The sequence below is a fragment of the Penicillium mononematosum genome (genome assembly GCF_028829835.1).
Source record: "Penicillium mononematosum strain IBT 11891 chromosome Unknown utg000002l:1.0-8112719.0:1.0-8118358.0, whole genome shotgun sequence".
Lineage (NCBI taxonomy): Eukaryota > Fungi > Ascomycota > Eurotiomycetes > Eurotiales > Aspergillaceae > Penicillium > Penicillium mononematosum.
The window spans coordinates 7,802,618-7,818,011 of record NW_026643272.1 but is presented as its reverse complement, the minus strand read 5'-3'; the positions used below and the strand labels follow the sequence as shown (position 1 = coordinate 7,818,011).

Genomic DNA, 15,394 nt, shown 5'->3' with positions numbered 1-15,394 from the left:
CTGGCTCAAGGCGATATTAGGGAATATGTACCTTCTTCCTCAGTAAAACCACAATCTTGTATCGCGCATAGTACCAAACAGGCCGGGACATGGTCCTCACTTTGTCTATGTGACATGTCTCGACACAGTACTCCGTACAAAGACCGAGTTCTTCAAACTCCTCAATGATAGGTTCTCATTGGGTCATGGTCATCTTGGCATCTGCACACACTCGGCCTTAGGCTCTGACACGTCACAGCCATGGATATGAACAGAAAACCCACTCGATCCCGAGTCTCAGCCCTTCCAAAAATTCTGCTTTGGACATTACATCGTTTCATCCTTCTTTTATGAGAAATGAGCTCTACTACCATATCGGAAAGAGAATTGATAAAGTCTTTGCTTGGAAGCCACCCATGATCGCATTGTTGGCGGACCCCCGGGGTGGGGGGGGGGGGGTTTGTGTTAGCTCATCCTGTCCTCTACAGATGAGCTGCCTTGTTTTTGAGACTGAGGCTTTCCTATTTTCTATTTTGCTTACCCAGACTTTCTATAAAAGGCCTTCTCTTCGTAGATTGAATGCACCATACTTATCTTCTCGATTTTGCCGGGCAGTTCTAGTTTCGTGGCCCTCAACAGTAAGCAAAGCATGTGGTCAACAAAATGTATTTAAATACTAGGATGCTATTCAACGAGTAGATGACATCTGTTTGGATTTCTCCGCCGCTGCCAGGATAGCACTTGTGAACGCGGGACGAACCCCTAGCTTTTCCAGTTCCAACAGAGCTCGAATAGAGCAACCTCCAGGAGAAGCAATCTTCTCTCGCAGAACACTTGGATGATCACCTGCTGGTACCAATTTCATCATACCAATAGCACTGTTTACTACCAGGTTCTGTACCTCGGGCCTCTTCACGCCCTCAGCAACGGCAGCATCCAACAATCCATCAATGGCAAGTAGCAGCAGCGAGCCGGCACAACCAACCAAGACTGCACAGATATCGAAAGATTTCTCTGGGATCTGATGGGCCTCGCCGACCTGTCCGAATACCCAAGATGCGATTTCTATGTTCTCTTTGGACGTGGCGGAGCTAGGGGTGTACAATGTCACAGCCTCTCGAATCCTCGCTGCCATGTTGGGCATTGCACGTACAGACTGGAGCGAAGCTCCACTGCCTGTGGCATGGTCTTCGCCGAAAACTAGGCGACTCAATTCATTGGTGGTGATGCCGGCCATAATGCTGAGGACGAACTTATCGCGTAGAGCCTCTTTGAATCCCGGGACCGCAAAGACATCTGCTCGCTTGAAAGGCTTAAAGGCTAACAGAACCACATCGGCTTCTTGCACTGCGCGGATATTCTCTTCTTCGGGTGAAGACTGTGACCCGTGATTTGTGCTCGGAGAAGGCGGCTTCAACTCGTCGCTGGGAGGGTTCGGTTCCGACAGTGCAAATCAGGCGCTTGACCTCAAAATTCTCCTTGTCTCTTGGCTCGAGAATACCAGCAGCGATGGCTGTTCCTAGGGTGCCTGTTCGCGGATAAGGTCAACAGTGCTCTTGTGTTTGAGTTGTCCTTCTACTTACCGCAGCCGATGACGGCGACTGTTAATTGAGAGATTCCCATTGCTGATATGATGAAAAGCTTCGAAATAATTTTAATTGCCAATACTCTCTGGGTTAGTGGTATATAATATATCATCAAGTCTTCAAGGTAATCCCCTCTCGAGTTACTCATTTCATCATAACTCGGACCGACACAATCTCGGCCCGGAGAGGGGAATTCTGTCTCGATATGGACGTCTCTCTCTCTTAGTGAGGGGATACTCGGAGAGCTTGTCCGAGAATTGGTTTGACCTTATCGTGCTGTTGGAACCTCTGGTCTATGGTCATTTGCAGTAGTAAATTCTTACAATCTTCCACTCCCTATTACACAGTTCTACACACTCCCCAAGCTGGGATTATTGCTCATCTCATGATTGCATCTAATATATGTAGCATGTTTGAACAAATGCTTGAAATACCTTGGTAGCGTCTCAGTTGCTTCGCAATTTGTGATATAGTAGTATACTCAGCCGAAGTATTGCTTGACTCTGATAGTAACATTTTCAATTATCTGATAAAAGGTTTATGGTTATGTAAGGGTACTATAGCTGAAAAATATTCTCTAAACTGTTCAATTCGGCTTTATCTACCTAGTCCTGTCACATTCACTCCGGGACATGGCAAGCACCCAGGGTGGTACTACCAGTCGCATACGAATCCTTGACGCAACGAAGACTCGAGAATCTCAGCAAAACATTGACCGAGTTCGCCTTGTCATTCGTACCGCTTGAACGGGCTCCACCAAAAGGATGCGCACCGATAACCGCCCCTGTGCTTTTATCGTTGATGCAGAACATACCGACCGAGTCTCGCAGCTTCTCATCTGCAATCTTAATAGCCTGCCTATCACGGGCAAAGACAGAGCCTGCCAAGGCGTACTCGGAAGTGCGATCAATGAGCTCGCAGACATCCTCGAATCCGGAATCGTCGTAGGTCTGAACGGCGAAAAGGGGACCAAAGAGCTCCTTGTTCATCAAGTCAGATTCCGGACTATCGGCGGATTCCTTGGTCTTGAAGATGGCAGGCTGGACAAAGAACCCCTTGCTGCCGTCTGTGCTGCCACCGTAGACTAATTCATGGCCATCATCCTTGGCGCACTGAACAAATCGTTGGAATCGCTCGAACGAAGCCTCGGAGGATAGAGGACCCAGGGGATGGTGAAGTTGTTTGACATCGTCGCCGTGTGTCATCTTAGCAGCTTCACGGATCAGTGCAGATCTCAAAGCACCCTGTTCCCACATGGACTTTGGGACATAGATCCGGGATAGAGCACTGCATTTCTGGCCTTGGAACTCATATGCTGAGCGCACCGCGGCAGACGCGATCCAGTCAACGTCGTCTTTGCAGGAGTTATGGACGAGGTGGAAGTTCTTGCCTCCACTCTCTCCCACGATGCGAGGGAAGCTTTTGTAAATGTTGGTGTTGGCGCCAATCTGAGCAGAGAGAGTTCGCAGGACTGCCGAAGAGCCAGTATAATGCAGACCCGCGAATTGAGGGTTGGCGAGGGCTGGCTCAACGACTGTTCTCGGATCGGCCACGGGCAAGAACTGGATTACACCCTTTGGCAGACCCGCTTCTTCCATGATTTCGTACAGAATATAGTTGGACAGCACGGCCATAGGTGAAGGCTTCCAAAGGATGACATTTCCTAGGAGAGCTGGGGTGAAAGCGATGTGCGCTCCCAACGCGGTAAAGTTGAAGGGGAGATAGCGAGCACAAATCCTTCCAAGGGCCTGTAATCGATTCTGCTGGATGACGATTCGAATTGCTTTGGTGGCTGCTGCTGGTACATCTGGGCACAGAAGTGGACATGGAAATTCAGGGTATCGATGACTTCAGTGATGCAATCGCCCTCTGCCTGTCCACATGTCTTTCCTTGGCCGATCATGGTCGCCGCCAACAGCTTCCATCGATACTTTGGGGATTCAACCAGTTTTGCCGCTCTTCTATAGATGGCTGCTCGGTCCTTGAATGACATGTTGGCCCAATCCTTTCTCGCCTGCAGCACGCCTGGAATGGCCTTCGTTTTGATTGCTTCTGCGTCAACCTCATGGTACTCTGACAAGGGAGCGCCATATCGGTTCCAAGGGTTGACCTGCTTGCTCTTGTGGCCTGTGTAAATGCGCTCACCGTTGATGACGCTTGGGATATTGGCAATGGTACTCTCTGTCTCTGCAAGTGCGGCTTTCAGAAGTCTCCTTTCCTCTGATCCAGGCTCATATGAAAGCTTCGGAAGTCAGTATCGGAACTATTTGTTTATCGAGAAGGAACTTACCCCGTCAGCATTGGCTGGCTCCGGATATTGTACGGCTGGCATATTGGCTTATGGGCAGAACGTAGTCGAGTGGACTTGTAAATTTGGAAAATAATGGGTCTTTCTGTAAAGGCTGAATGAATAGGCGGTTTTTTATTTCAAGATAGACAGATATACATGTCTCTTGGGCCAAGATGCGGAGTATGATCGTTAGTTTGACTCGGACACCCTACCCGAGAATTACACTCGATAATGATAGTCTCCTCAGACTAGCATAGTCGGAATAGCTTGAATAGCTTTACAACTGCCATCGGAAGGCCCAACCATCAGTTACCTTCTTCGGTCACCTTCGGTCACCCTACCCGGTCACCCTATCCGACTACCCAGAAATTGTCGCATTGACCACGAATAATGCATGACGTAGAATTCTGTTGACTTCGATCACGCTAGGCAGGTCTTGCTAGAAAGCGCAGCCATAGATGTATTGCTACAGCTATTGTCATGCGCTAGGCCCAGCAGTTGGACTTAAAAGCTCAATGAACCTAGATAAAGGGTTGGCTATAAGTTCTCTTTAACCATATTCTAGAATATCGGATTGACTCAAAATGACTGCAAGCTATCAGAATTAATTAATTGCATCTAAATGTCACTTTAATTTAAGAGCTGAAAGGTAGAAGCCTCCTGCGAATCTCGCGACCCAGTCGCACCCTCTCGGCCGCGGCGCCGCCTCGACCCTCCAGAACAGCCTTGTTCTCAGAGGCCCGTCTGGCCAAAAATGGCAAACATTCCTTGAGATCTCCATAGCTCATTGACTATGGCATACTTTAGTATAATTCAAGAGCCTCCAAGATAGATAGTACGTACCTTTACGACGAGCGGGAATCCGCCCTCGGCTGTCACGGACCCAGTAATCTTGTAGGTCAAGTCATCTTTCATGCCTGCAATGAATGAGAACCAGATCTCGCGGGGAGGAAAAAGGACAATGGCTTACCATATAGTCGGGCAAAGGCAATGCTACCAGCAGCCTCACCAGAAACCACCAGTCTGTCTCCGTCACCCTCGCGCTTGGCCATTCCGTATTTTTCCAACAACCTGATCCCAAGGTCAATGCTGATAGAGTTGTGGGTGGCGAACACCACACTGAGCCTTGAGCGACCAGACTCTTTTATCTGACCAGCCACTGTCTCAAGAGACTTCTCAATTCCATAATTGTAGGAGGCGTCTGTTTCTGACTTGGTTTCCCACACCGGTCCAGGCCCTTCCCTCCCTTCCCGTTTCCATCTGGCAGCTTCGGTGACCATGTAAGCACCTCGAACCTGTTTAAAAAGAAGCTTGTAACCCTTCTTATCCGCGCGCTCAATCTGCTGATTAAGAAGCTGGGGATATCTGCGAAGATAAGCCTGGAAGGAGGCTATGCAAGTGGGAGGTCCATCCAAGGAGTTGTATTTTTGCATGAGTTCGTCAGTCAGAGAGTCAATGACGGGCTGGTACCATGACTGCTCGGCATCAATAACGATGCGCACATTGTTCTCTCTTGCCTTGGTGGCGATACTCTCTAGCACGGCACGCAGATTCACTAGTTCCTTTCGGTCCGAATCTGTCACACCTTTCAGGGCCGCTTCCCAATCACCATCATGAGGCAATCCTGGATACGGGACATCTTTATCCAGACCCCTCTTATCTCTACCATTGAGGATGGCATTAGAGCCATGGTAAAGGGCACTTGGGTTGGGGAGCAGACCCGTGACCTTGATCCGGACCCAGCAACGGTTGTCCCCACCAGTAGCACTGGTGTCAGGCCAGAATTTCCGAGCTAGCGACCCTTGCGCTTCGATGGAAGAAGCAACGTGTTGAATTTGTTCAAGAATCAGTTCTGTGCGCTTGCTTGAGCCATCGAGTTCAGCCTCGATATTATAGCCGAGGAGGGTACCGATCTCTTCATTCCGGAGGGTCTCCATCTTGGGGATACATTCCGGGGTCGTTTCACCACCAAGGAACTGATTGAAAAATGTCTTCATTACAACGGCATTGGTGATCGGGGAGATAATGGGAATTTTGGAGAGTATGTTGTACAGAGACTCGCTCATATCAACCCAGGTCGGGGAGGAGCAAAAGGCAAAAGCGCTGCGGAAATATGTTGTCAGTTGGCGTGTGTAAAGTTCGAAACTATCTTTACTCACATCCATCCCGAGAGAAGCTTTGTTAATGGAACTGTTGAAAGGGCCTTCTTGTCCCGTGGGTCATCGACATAGTCGCCCTGGCCACGTCCCGACCACAACAGGCCGGCGATGACTAGACTGGTGCCGCCTGTAGCATATGCGATCTTCCTAGCACTCGAAGAGAATTGGCTCTTTTTGCTACCGGTGGCAGCCAATATCGAAGCTGTGGTGTTCGATCGATGAAACGCAATTGACGGCCGTCGCCGGGTAATGTGGAGGAAGTGTTTTCTAGCAAGGGTAGACATCATTTCAAAGCTGTCCAAGGGTAAAGACGTAACACTGAGAGTTTATGAGGGGAAAAAAAAAGATTGTCGCAAAGATATGGTGGTGGTAAAGGCAAAGCACTTTGAATTCTCGGCCGGGCGAATACCTCTCATCCTAAGTATGTCTGTGCCCCTCTCGGGCCGAGAAATCTTATGTGACGATCATAGATAAATACAACTAGCCATTGACGTCCAGGATATCTCGCTATCTATTCTTTCGTAAGTCCAATCCAAAAGTAAGACATACATTTATTGGTCCTCAACCTCCTTATCATGGAGTGTCCTGGTATCTCCCGAGGCCACTTCAAGGAAAGATAAGGAATTACTCAGATAACATTTGCATCTTCACCCAGTGATGATGTCTGAACGGCATGAGGATGGGATTCTATCAAGGAAACAGGATTTGGGCGTTGATTCTAGACGATTTCGTTGGTGGAAAATGCTTCGGAGAGGTCAACCTACATACAATTCCCCCGCATTTTACCCCGTATTTTCGATTTGGCTTTAAGGTTCTTCGGGCCGAGTTGATAAGCTCGAATACCACCCGGGGTTGAGAACTGGTGTATTTAAATTGTCCTCTTTCAATTATACCCTTGAACTCCTCAATTCCTCATACTCTATTTCCTCACCATGAATGAATCCAAGAAAGACCAATCTCACCATGATGGGCACGATATCGACAACAATATGCATGACTTGAGCCCCGGTGAAGTCTCCAAAGCCATGCAGCAACCCCAAGACCTGTTCAACAGCGAAGATGGTGAAGTTGACTTCCGGGGCGTCTCATGGCAAGGAGCTGCTATCCTGATTGCCAAATTCCAAATTGGACTCGGTGCCCTCAGTCTTCCATCCACCTTCCATGTCCTGGGGTTCTTCCCCGGCATTTTGTGTTTCGTCATCTTGGCCATCATGACAACCGTTGCTGGTTATGTCTGTGGAAATGCAAGAAGATATTACCCCCCACATGCACAGTATCGGTGACGCCGGCGAATTGCTCTTTGGAAAAGGAGGGCGAGAGTTCATCGGTGTCATCTATTACATATACCTCGCACTTGTTGCCGGAGCAGGGATGCTCACCACATCCGTGGCGTTCAATGCACTCTCCGAACACGGAGCTTGTACGATGATCTTTGTCGCTGTCGCATGTTTGGCTTCCTTTGTTGTTGGCACCGGATTTCGGTCTCTAGGGAAAATAGCCTGGCTTAGCTGGGTCGGTGTGGCCGGTATCGTCTTTGCAATTTGGATAACGGCAATTGCCTGTCTGACCCAAAGTCGACCCGCAGCAGCTCCGGCTGGCCCGATCAACCTAGACATCCGTGTCTTCCCGAAAGGCAACCTTCATTCAGGCAATGTCGGCAATATCCACTCAGCTATTTGCCTTGGGTGCATCGGGGACCTTTTTCTCCGTGTCGGCTGAAATGAAGAACCCCGAGTTATTCACTCGCTCTCTTATTTGTGGCCAGTCCTTTATTGTTATAACGAACATCGCCATTTCCTCCATCATGTATGCGAAGGTTGGCCAATACCTCGCAAGCCCAGCTCTCGGATCAGCTGGTCTATTGATCAAGAAAATATCTTATGGCATTGCGCTGCCCGGCCTGCTAGTGACTGCTATTTTATGGAGCCACATCGCAGCCAAATATTGGTTCGTGAGAATCCTTCGTGGCACACGCCATCTCCAATCCAACACAGTCATTCACTGGACCGTCTGGATTGGTTCTATGGCTGTGACAGTTGTGTTTGGGTTCATCATTGTTGGGGTTGTGCCATTTTTCAATGACTTTTTGAGTCTGGTTGGCGCACTTATAAATCCTGTCTTTACTAATGTTCTCCCCGGTTTTATGATTCTCTTCTTCCTTGCGAAAAATCCGAGCAGAGCAGGCGATATAGTGGAGGATGTGGAAAGAGAGGAGTCAACGTCCGCGATAAACTGGATTCTGAATGCTTTCAAGGCATACCGAAATGGGTGGATAGCAGCTTTGACGCTTGTTGGTGCGTGGTTCATGATACTCGCTGGGTTCTTCATCATTGTCGGAGGCACCTACTCAACAACCTTGGGTATTCGGGCATCATACAATAATGGCGCAGTAACAGGTGTCTTCTCCTGTGGGGACAATTCTTAGGACTTGTTAAATTTGAGCTATCATTGTGATAGGATAGACTGATTCGTAAATATCATGATAAATTGCAGCACCTAGCTTGTCTTTCTCTTACATTAATCATATAATATAAACTAAGAGCTAATGTTCATTTCTGTTCCTTCTGCTAGCATCTCCCAAAAGAGGTTGCCATCTAGCAAGTTAGTCAGGCTTTGCATATGTAGGTTCTGACAAACTTCGCTCGAAAGACCAAGCGTGGAATCAGGCTGACTCGAGCTCAAGCCATGTCCTCCAATCTCGTTTCCCATAATTTGGGCTGCTTGACGGGTTGGGTTATCAATATCCAAGTCGTCTGTATCGAACTGTGTATGCGGCATGTGAAAAGCTGGCTGTTGTCTGGTAATTTGTTGTTCAGTTGGGCATCTTGACACAGATGGGCCAAGAAGCCCCACTAGCGAGTCTAGGTATGTGAACTGAAGAGCTACGGTATCTTGCGGTGATTGCACGCATTGCTTCATGTGTTCAGCAATGCCCCGAATGAGGTCGACTGCCTTTCTTTGGAAGGCTGCACCAAGGATACCATTTCCTGGTAGACAGAGGAGTAAACACAAGAACAGAGCAGCATTTGGTCCCAGTAGAAGAATGGTATCCGGTGCGCGTCTCAAATCATCCGGAGGGAAGTTGATCAAGTTGTGCAGGGTACCGAATGCGCCTTCGATACTGCTACTGAGCCCTGGAAGATTAGGGGACAGAACTTGTTGCATCATGGAGAGATCAATGTTCCACGAGGCCCTGTCCGCCTGGTAGTTCGTGTCCAGAGATGATGTCACTGAAGCCATCAAAGCTTGCCGAAGTATTGCAGAAGCGACATGAAGTCTGACGCTATGTTCCCACAGGTTGGCAAGCGCAGTGAGATGGTATTTCCCAGGATGCAAGAATGTGGGATCCAGGGATGAATCTTCATCTATGTGCATTCTGCCCTCGCCTACGAGGTAGTGCTTCCACCTCGACTTCCATGCAATCAGCTCTGCGTCCATCTGCTCTAGTAGGCATGGCAGCATCATGGAAGAGGCCTTCTGGACAGAATTGCATAGTTTCGACTGTATGCGCCTCAAATCAGCGCTACAGCATGCAACAAAGTCCGACGGTAACACATATGGCATCTTTAACCATGTATCGAGGTCACAAAGGAAAGACATATCGTCATCACCATGGTTTAGTGCTGCCCTTCGCACAAAGAACAAACTCTGTTGTCGGTCCTGTCGAAATAAGGCCAGCCATGTCCTTCTGCGTCTTGCTATGTATTCACCGTCGCCATAAATTGACTTCAAGTCTATGTCACGGAGAATGCCAAAGGCGTATCCACTATGCAGATACGATATGTCATCGTCCGCATCTTTCCAGCAAGCCAACAAATAGAAGGCTTGCATCGTCTCGGTGGACCTATCACCCTCCGCCATGGTCTTGATAACAAGGTTTCGGGCCAGACTACAGAGTCGGGTCTCTAAAAAAGGGTCTGGCTCTGAGTCTATACGACCATCAATGTAGTTGCAGAACTTGGAAGAGCAGAAGAGCACCGAGGCGAATAGCAACGGGCTCCGTCGTTGAACATCGCTATGGGTGTCGACGTGAGGATCCAGTATGTATTCCCACTTGGCGTTCATCTGCACCATAAAGTGCTCGAATAATGCCATTGAAGCCTGACGGCTGATCATGCCCGCTTCGATCGGGTCTGTGACAGTTTGACCGAGCGTCATGGATGAGAGGTATGAAGGCATTTTGACCACGCCACCAGGCCGTCGGCCATCATCATAGCTTTCCCGATTGGGATCAATTTTCAGCGGCCGCAAGAGTGACGACAGCTTCAAGGAGAGTGTTGTGGTTTGTGGCTGCTCGAAAGATTGTTTACGCAGAACATGAACATTGCGAGACGAACAATCAATAAACGAGGGACTATCACCCGCGCTAACAAAGCTGAAAGGCGCGCCCCTTTTGCCTTTGAGGGTAGCCAACGCTGCGATGATTCTCGCACGGATTGCATCGGTAATAATTGGTATTTGGGTTTGCGGCGACCACGGCGGTAGGCAATCATCGAAGGTGGTGGCCCCTTGACTCGGACATGTGGAATGTCGACGTGCAGAAATCGATTCACTGGTAGGGGCCAACGGTGAAGGCTCAGTGAAGTGTGTATCGTATGTATGTCCCTCGACAGAATGCTGGTCGGAATCTGGGGTAGGCTTCAAATCTCGCCTCGGGCGATACTGGTACGGCGGAACCCTCACTCTGGCCCTCTTCGGTTGAGCAAAAACACATTCAGAGTCATTTGATATGCAACGGTCACACCTATCGAGTCGCTGTGAAACAAGGCAACGGACCTTTGCTTTGCGACACAGGAGACAGGCACTAGGATCGTCACATCAGCATTACCTGGACAGAAAAAGACGCTAACGCAAAACAATACACTTACACGGCGGCACGGTGCAAATCGGTTGGCGTGTCAGTAGATGGAGCCATCGTTTTCCCCAGGAATTCGGACCGAGAGAAGAGGTCTCGTGTGCGAAAAGATAGAGGAATAAAACGCCAACACGGAAGGGCCATCCGATTTCCCCGCCTGTATCTCTCGGATCAACTATCGCGATATCTCAATTATCTCCTCGATAGATTGCTTTGCGTTAATATAAATACATAGGTTCAATTGAACGGATTGTTCGTCAATCAACTACATCCTTACCTTTCCAATCCCTTCCTTTCAATCATATCCTACTCTCCACCAAGATGCCTGGCCGCCTCGAAGGAAAGATTGCCCTCGTCTCGGGCTCAACTCAAGGTTTCGGACGTGGAATTCTTGAGACCTTCATTCGTGAGGGTGCATTCGTACTCGGCATGGATCTTCAGGCCAACGATGGTCCAGTTCAGGGCTACCCCGAGCAGCTCGCCTACCAGATTAAAGCCAATGTTGCTGAAGAACAAAGCTGGCACAAAGCGGTACAGTCACTATCTAATACCCCCATTGCCCGTTACTTGCTAAATGGAAACTTTGGTTTTGTTCGTATAGCTCGAAACCTCAATCGCAAAGTTCGGCAAAGCTCCCTCAATTGTCGTTCACAATGCCGGCTGGTCTTACCCCAACAAGTCTGGACTCGAAGTGACCGTGGAAGAGTTCGACCGCCTATTCAACGTTAATGTCAGAAGCATCTACCTCGCTTCGAAGGTCCTTATTCCCGAAATGAAGAAGAACGGCCCTGGCTCTACGGTTGTGATTTCCAGCGAGAACGCGATCCGACCCGGTGCTACCCAGACTTGGTATAACGCTACCAAGGCGGGTGTTTCTTCGGCCACAAAGTCGATGGCTTTGGAGTTTGCCAGAGACCAGCTGCGCTTTAACACTATCTGTCCTACTTCGGGCAATACCCCCCCTGTTGAACAAGTTTGCTGGTATTGCGGATGGACCAGTTCCTGCGGAGATTATTAAGGCAAAGTGCGAGTCCATTCCAATTGGTCGTCTCGTTGAGCCCTCTGATGTCGCCAATGTTGCTCTGTTCTTGGCCGAGCCTGCAAGCTCGATCATCAGCGGTGTCGAGATTCTGGTTGATGGTGCACGCTGTGTATAAAGTGCAGAGGATTTTGTGCTGTTCTCTATTTCCAGGCCTGTTGTATACAGGATGACTATATCGATAGCTCATGGATATCCACACTTATAGATCTCAATTCCACTCTATTATCCCTATCATCCTTTCCTATACCAGATATAAAACCTCTCTCGCTCATTATAACGCTCCAGTAGCACATCTAATTTATCAGCACAAGCATCATAAGATTACTTTACAAATTTCAATATATATCTGCTTGCACTTAGTCTCATCTAGCTAATGCAACATCCCTTTTAGAAGGAATGCTTCAATCTAATACGAAATGACTTTCCCTTCTGTCTATCTAGGAACCAGTCACCCTAACCAAGCCCATGCTTTTCAATTACTGTACCCAGAGTGCAGTACAAGTGAGATCAGCATCACGAAAGATTATGTGACATGAATTCCTTCATTAGACGCATTCTCGCCACTGATGGTTTTGACGGCATTGAAAGAAAGCACTTCCACTTCGAGTTTCGTGCCTTACAACTAGGGAAATTGGATCAAATTTCAATTAATAGAAATAGGTGCTTTTACTACAATTCCCTAGCTATACCCAGGAGCACTAGTATTACAGACTCGGCTCATCACATCTAAATAGAGCCCCTTAAAGCTGACTCCATACAGAAATGCTTCTAGCAGCTTTCTTCTATAATCGTGACAGAGTGCTATTTAGGACATGAGGAGCTGATGCCAGAAAGTTGCTCTGGCTGGACTTGCTTTGATCGCATAACTTGGCAACCTGTAGAAACGATTGAAATCAAAAGTCCTATGATCGGGTCTGTAAAGTCAGCTTCGTAATACACCTCATTCCTTGGTCAACCAAAGTTGTAGTGTAGTCGGCAAGCTCTTCCGATGCTGATATGGAGATTTGGGTATCAACAAGTCGGAGGAAATCCGAGACGGTATCTCGGATTAAGCTGCAGCAAAGGGAGGGGCACCAAGGAGGGGCAATAGAGCGGGGTTTCTGCGGGATACCTGAACAAAGCTCCAACTATTGTCGGAGATGAAACTAAGCTTATCGTAGGTCTATGCATATGTCACATGTGATCGGATACCCATCCGAAGTATACCAATATCAAAGTACACTAGGAGATGCAGTTTATGACTATAAAGATCAGACCTAGAAGACAGGTATAGAGTATAGGAAATCAATTCGTGGTATTCATTATTTAGCATGGCTTCCTTGACCGAAACGTCGTTTGTCTCTTTGACGCCTCCACTTATCGACGAGAAGGCGAACTGTTCCACGGTCACGATCGAAGAAACTATGCTGTCAGCCGAAGGCAGCATCGCATTGACAGATGAGAATGTTGTTCCTACTCCAAAACCGACTGAGCAAAAGAGTGCTTTCACTCCACTCATTTCCGAACGAGCTGTGGACCAGCCGCGCCCTCTCAAGGTCATTTACATCGGCGCGGGCATCTCCGGAATTCTTGCCGCTATCAAATTCCGTCAAGCCGTGCCTGACTTGGACCTAACAATTTATGAAAAGAATCCTGACCTTGGGGGAACTTGGTATGAAAACCAATACCCGGGCTGTGCATGTGGTGAGTTGGCAATACTCCTAGCAGCCAGGATAATGTTGCTAAATATAATATAGACGTTCCATCACACTGTTACCAGTTGAGCTTTGAATCATGGACGGGCTGGAGCCATTTCTTCTCCGGCGCAGAGGAGATCCGAGAGTACTGGAACCGAGTTGCGCACAAGTACGCTGTTCGGGAGCACATCAAGTTTCAGAGTCGCTGCGTCGGAGCGCGCTGGAATGACTCGTTGGGAAAGTGGTTTGTGCAGATATTTGACGAAACGACCGGATCAGTATTTGAAGATTCCGCCGATGTCTTCATGACAGGAACCGGACTATTGAACGACTGGAAGTGGCCATCGATCCCTGGTCTGCACAGTTTTAAGGGCAAGTTGCTCCACAGTGCCTGCTGGGATAACACTTATGACATGGAGGTAAGATTCTGTCTACGAATAACCGTGATGGACAATGTCTGACGGATAAATATATAGGACAAGAACATCGCTGTTATTGGTGCTGGTAGCAGTGGTATCCAGATTGTGCCCGCTCTCGTTGACAAAGTCAAGGGTATGGACCACTATGTCCGCGGCAAGACCTGGATTTCCAACCAACATGGCGGAGAGCGTCTGGCAACACGCACAAATGGCAAAGGCGGCAACTTCGCTTATAACAACGAGGAGAGGCAGGCCTGGCAGAACGATCCTACCTCATACATTGAGTACCGCAAAGAGCTTGAGTACGAGATGCAGACGCTATACCCCAAGTCCCAGAGAGGCAGCAACCTGCAGAACTCTTCTCGAGCTCAGTACCAAGCCGACATGGAACGGAGATTGAAAGACAAACCAGAGCTTCTGGATGATCTGCTCCCGGACTTTCCTCCACTTTGCAAACGTCTCACCCCAGGACCAGGCTACCTGGAGGCGCTGACTTCACCCAAAGTCAACGTTATAACGACAAGTATCGCGGCCATTAACGAGACCGGTGTTGTCACTTCGTGTGGGAAACATCGGCAGGTTGATGCTATTGTGTGTGCCACTGGGTTTGAGACAAACCCTGGAGGCGGGTTCCCCATCATCGGCCGACACGGAGTGAATCTACGTGAGAAGTACAGTCAACGCCCGGAAACCTATCTCGGTCTTACAACCAGCGGATTCCCAAATTTCTTCCAGTCTCTTGGACCGAATTCATTCCAGGGTGCAGGAAATCTGCTCATCACAATGGAGCAGGTACACGCCTATGTTGCAGAGATCATGTCCAGGATGGCCTATGACAATATTGGACTTGTCGAGGCGAAGAAGTCACAAGTTGAGAATTTCACAAGGTTCTGTGAGAAGTACTTTGAGCGCACTGTTTACAGTGCTGAATGTGCAAGTTGGTACAAGTCCTCGCCACCGGGATCATCTCCCGAAGAGCGAAAGAAAGGTCGCGTGACTGCCTTGTGGCCTGGCAGCAGTCTGCATGCTCTAAAGGCGCTGAAGAAGGTGAGATGGGAGGATTATGATCTACACCCGTATGATGGCAATGAATTTGGTTGGTTTGGAAATGGATGGATAGTGGATGAGAAGAAGCCCCAGATCGACGGCGCAGCAATCACCGGCTACTTGAACTATACGGAATTCGTGGACGGAATAGATACGAAGGGTAGTGATGCCTAACAGTCTATATATGAGAGAATCTACCGACTGCGGTGTTATTCAGGCCTTTATTTGACCCTTAAAGACGCAAGGATACATTGTTATATGTGTCCAAGTATTCGCACCACTCATCTCTTCTCCCTTTCCAAGTACATACATAACAGAGACCTTTTCAGTCAAGTATAACG

At 48.5% G+C, this 15,394-nt stretch overlaps 8 protein-coding genes across 8 annotated transcripts; 3 read left to right on the top strand and 5 right to left on the bottom strand.

Annotated features, from left to right (window-relative positions):
* Window positions 1-667: 667 nt before the first annotated feature.
* Window positions 668-1,602, bottom strand: N7519_004774 (pyrroline-5-carboxylate reductase family protein; the record flags this gene model as incomplete). Its single annotated transcript, XM_057291550.1, has 3 exons — window positions 668-1,390; window positions 1,446-1,507; window positions 1,563-1,602. 3 exons carry the CDS (start codon window positions 1,600-1,602, stop codon window positions 668-670), a joined length of 825 nt encoding a protein of 274 aa, XP_057152752.1.
* A 583-nt stretch (window positions 1,603-2,185) lies between these two features.
* N7519_004773 (uncharacterized protein) lies at window positions 2,186-3,199 on the bottom strand (the record flags this gene model as incomplete). Its single annotated transcript, XM_057291549.1, has 1 exon — window positions 2,186-3,199. One exon carries the CDS (start codon window positions 3,197-3,199, stop codon window positions 2,186-2,188), a length of 1,014 nt encoding a protein of 337 aa, XP_057152751.1.
* A 29-nt stretch (window positions 3,200-3,228) lies between these two features.
* Window positions 3,229-3,897, bottom strand: N7519_004772 (delta-1-pyrroline-5-carboxylate dehydrogenase protein; the record flags this gene model as incomplete). Its single annotated transcript, XM_057291548.1, has 2 exons — window positions 3,229-3,807; window positions 3,856-3,897. 2 exons carry the CDS (start codon window positions 3,895-3,897, stop codon window positions 3,229-3,231), a joined length of 621 nt encoding a protein of 206 aa, XP_057152750.1.
* A 593-nt stretch (window positions 3,898-4,490) lies between these two features.
* Window positions 4,491-6,298, bottom strand: N7519_004771 (Proline oxidase; the record flags this gene model as incomplete). The annotated part of the gene is made up of 4 exons (XM_057291547.1): window positions 4,491-4,646; window positions 4,699-4,772; window positions 4,826-5,958; window positions 6,015-6,298. 4 exons carry the CDS (start codon window positions 6,296-6,298, stop codon window positions 4,491-4,493), a joined length of 1,647 nt encoding a protein of 548 aa, XP_057152749.1.
* A 648-nt stretch (window positions 6,299-6,946) lies between these two features.
* On the top strand, window positions 6,947-8,439 carry N7519_004770 (uncharacterized protein; the record flags this gene model as incomplete). The annotated part of the gene is made up of 3 exons (XM_057291546.1): window positions 6,947-7,250; window positions 7,327-7,724; window positions 7,780-8,439. 3 exons carry the CDS (start codon window positions 6,947-6,949, stop codon window positions 8,437-8,439), a joined length of 1,362 nt encoding a protein of 453 aa, XP_057152748.1.
* A 110-nt stretch (window positions 8,440-8,549) lies between these two features.
* N7519_004769 (uncharacterized protein) lies at window positions 8,550-10,929 on the bottom strand (the record flags this gene model as incomplete). The annotated part of the gene is made up of 2 exons (XM_057291545.1): window positions 8,550-10,818; window positions 10,883-10,929. The coding sequence occupies 2 exons, from the start codon at window positions 10,927-10,929 to the stop codon at window positions 8,550-8,552; spliced, it is 2,316 nt and encodes a 771-aa protein (XP_057152747.1).
* A 261-nt stretch (window positions 10,930-11,190) lies between these two features.
* N7519_004768 (uncharacterized protein) lies at window positions 11,191-12,026 on the top strand (the record flags this gene model as incomplete). Its single annotated transcript, XM_057291544.1, has 3 exons — window positions 11,191-11,400; window positions 11,471-11,807; window positions 11,869-12,026. The coding sequence occupies 3 exons, from the start codon at window positions 11,191-11,193 to the stop codon at window positions 12,024-12,026; spliced, it is 705 nt and encodes a 234-aa protein (XP_057152746.1).
* A 1,195-nt stretch (window positions 12,027-13,221) lies between these two features.
* Window positions 13,222-15,227, top strand: N7519_004767 (flavin-containing monooxygenase; the record flags this gene model as incomplete). The annotated part of the gene is made up of 3 exons (XM_057291543.1): window positions 13,222-13,594; window positions 13,648-14,006; window positions 14,064-15,227. 3 exons carry the CDS (start codon window positions 13,222-13,224, stop codon window positions 15,225-15,227), a joined length of 1,896 nt encoding a protein of 631 aa, XP_057152745.1.
* Window positions 15,228-15,394: the final 167 nt, after the last annotated feature.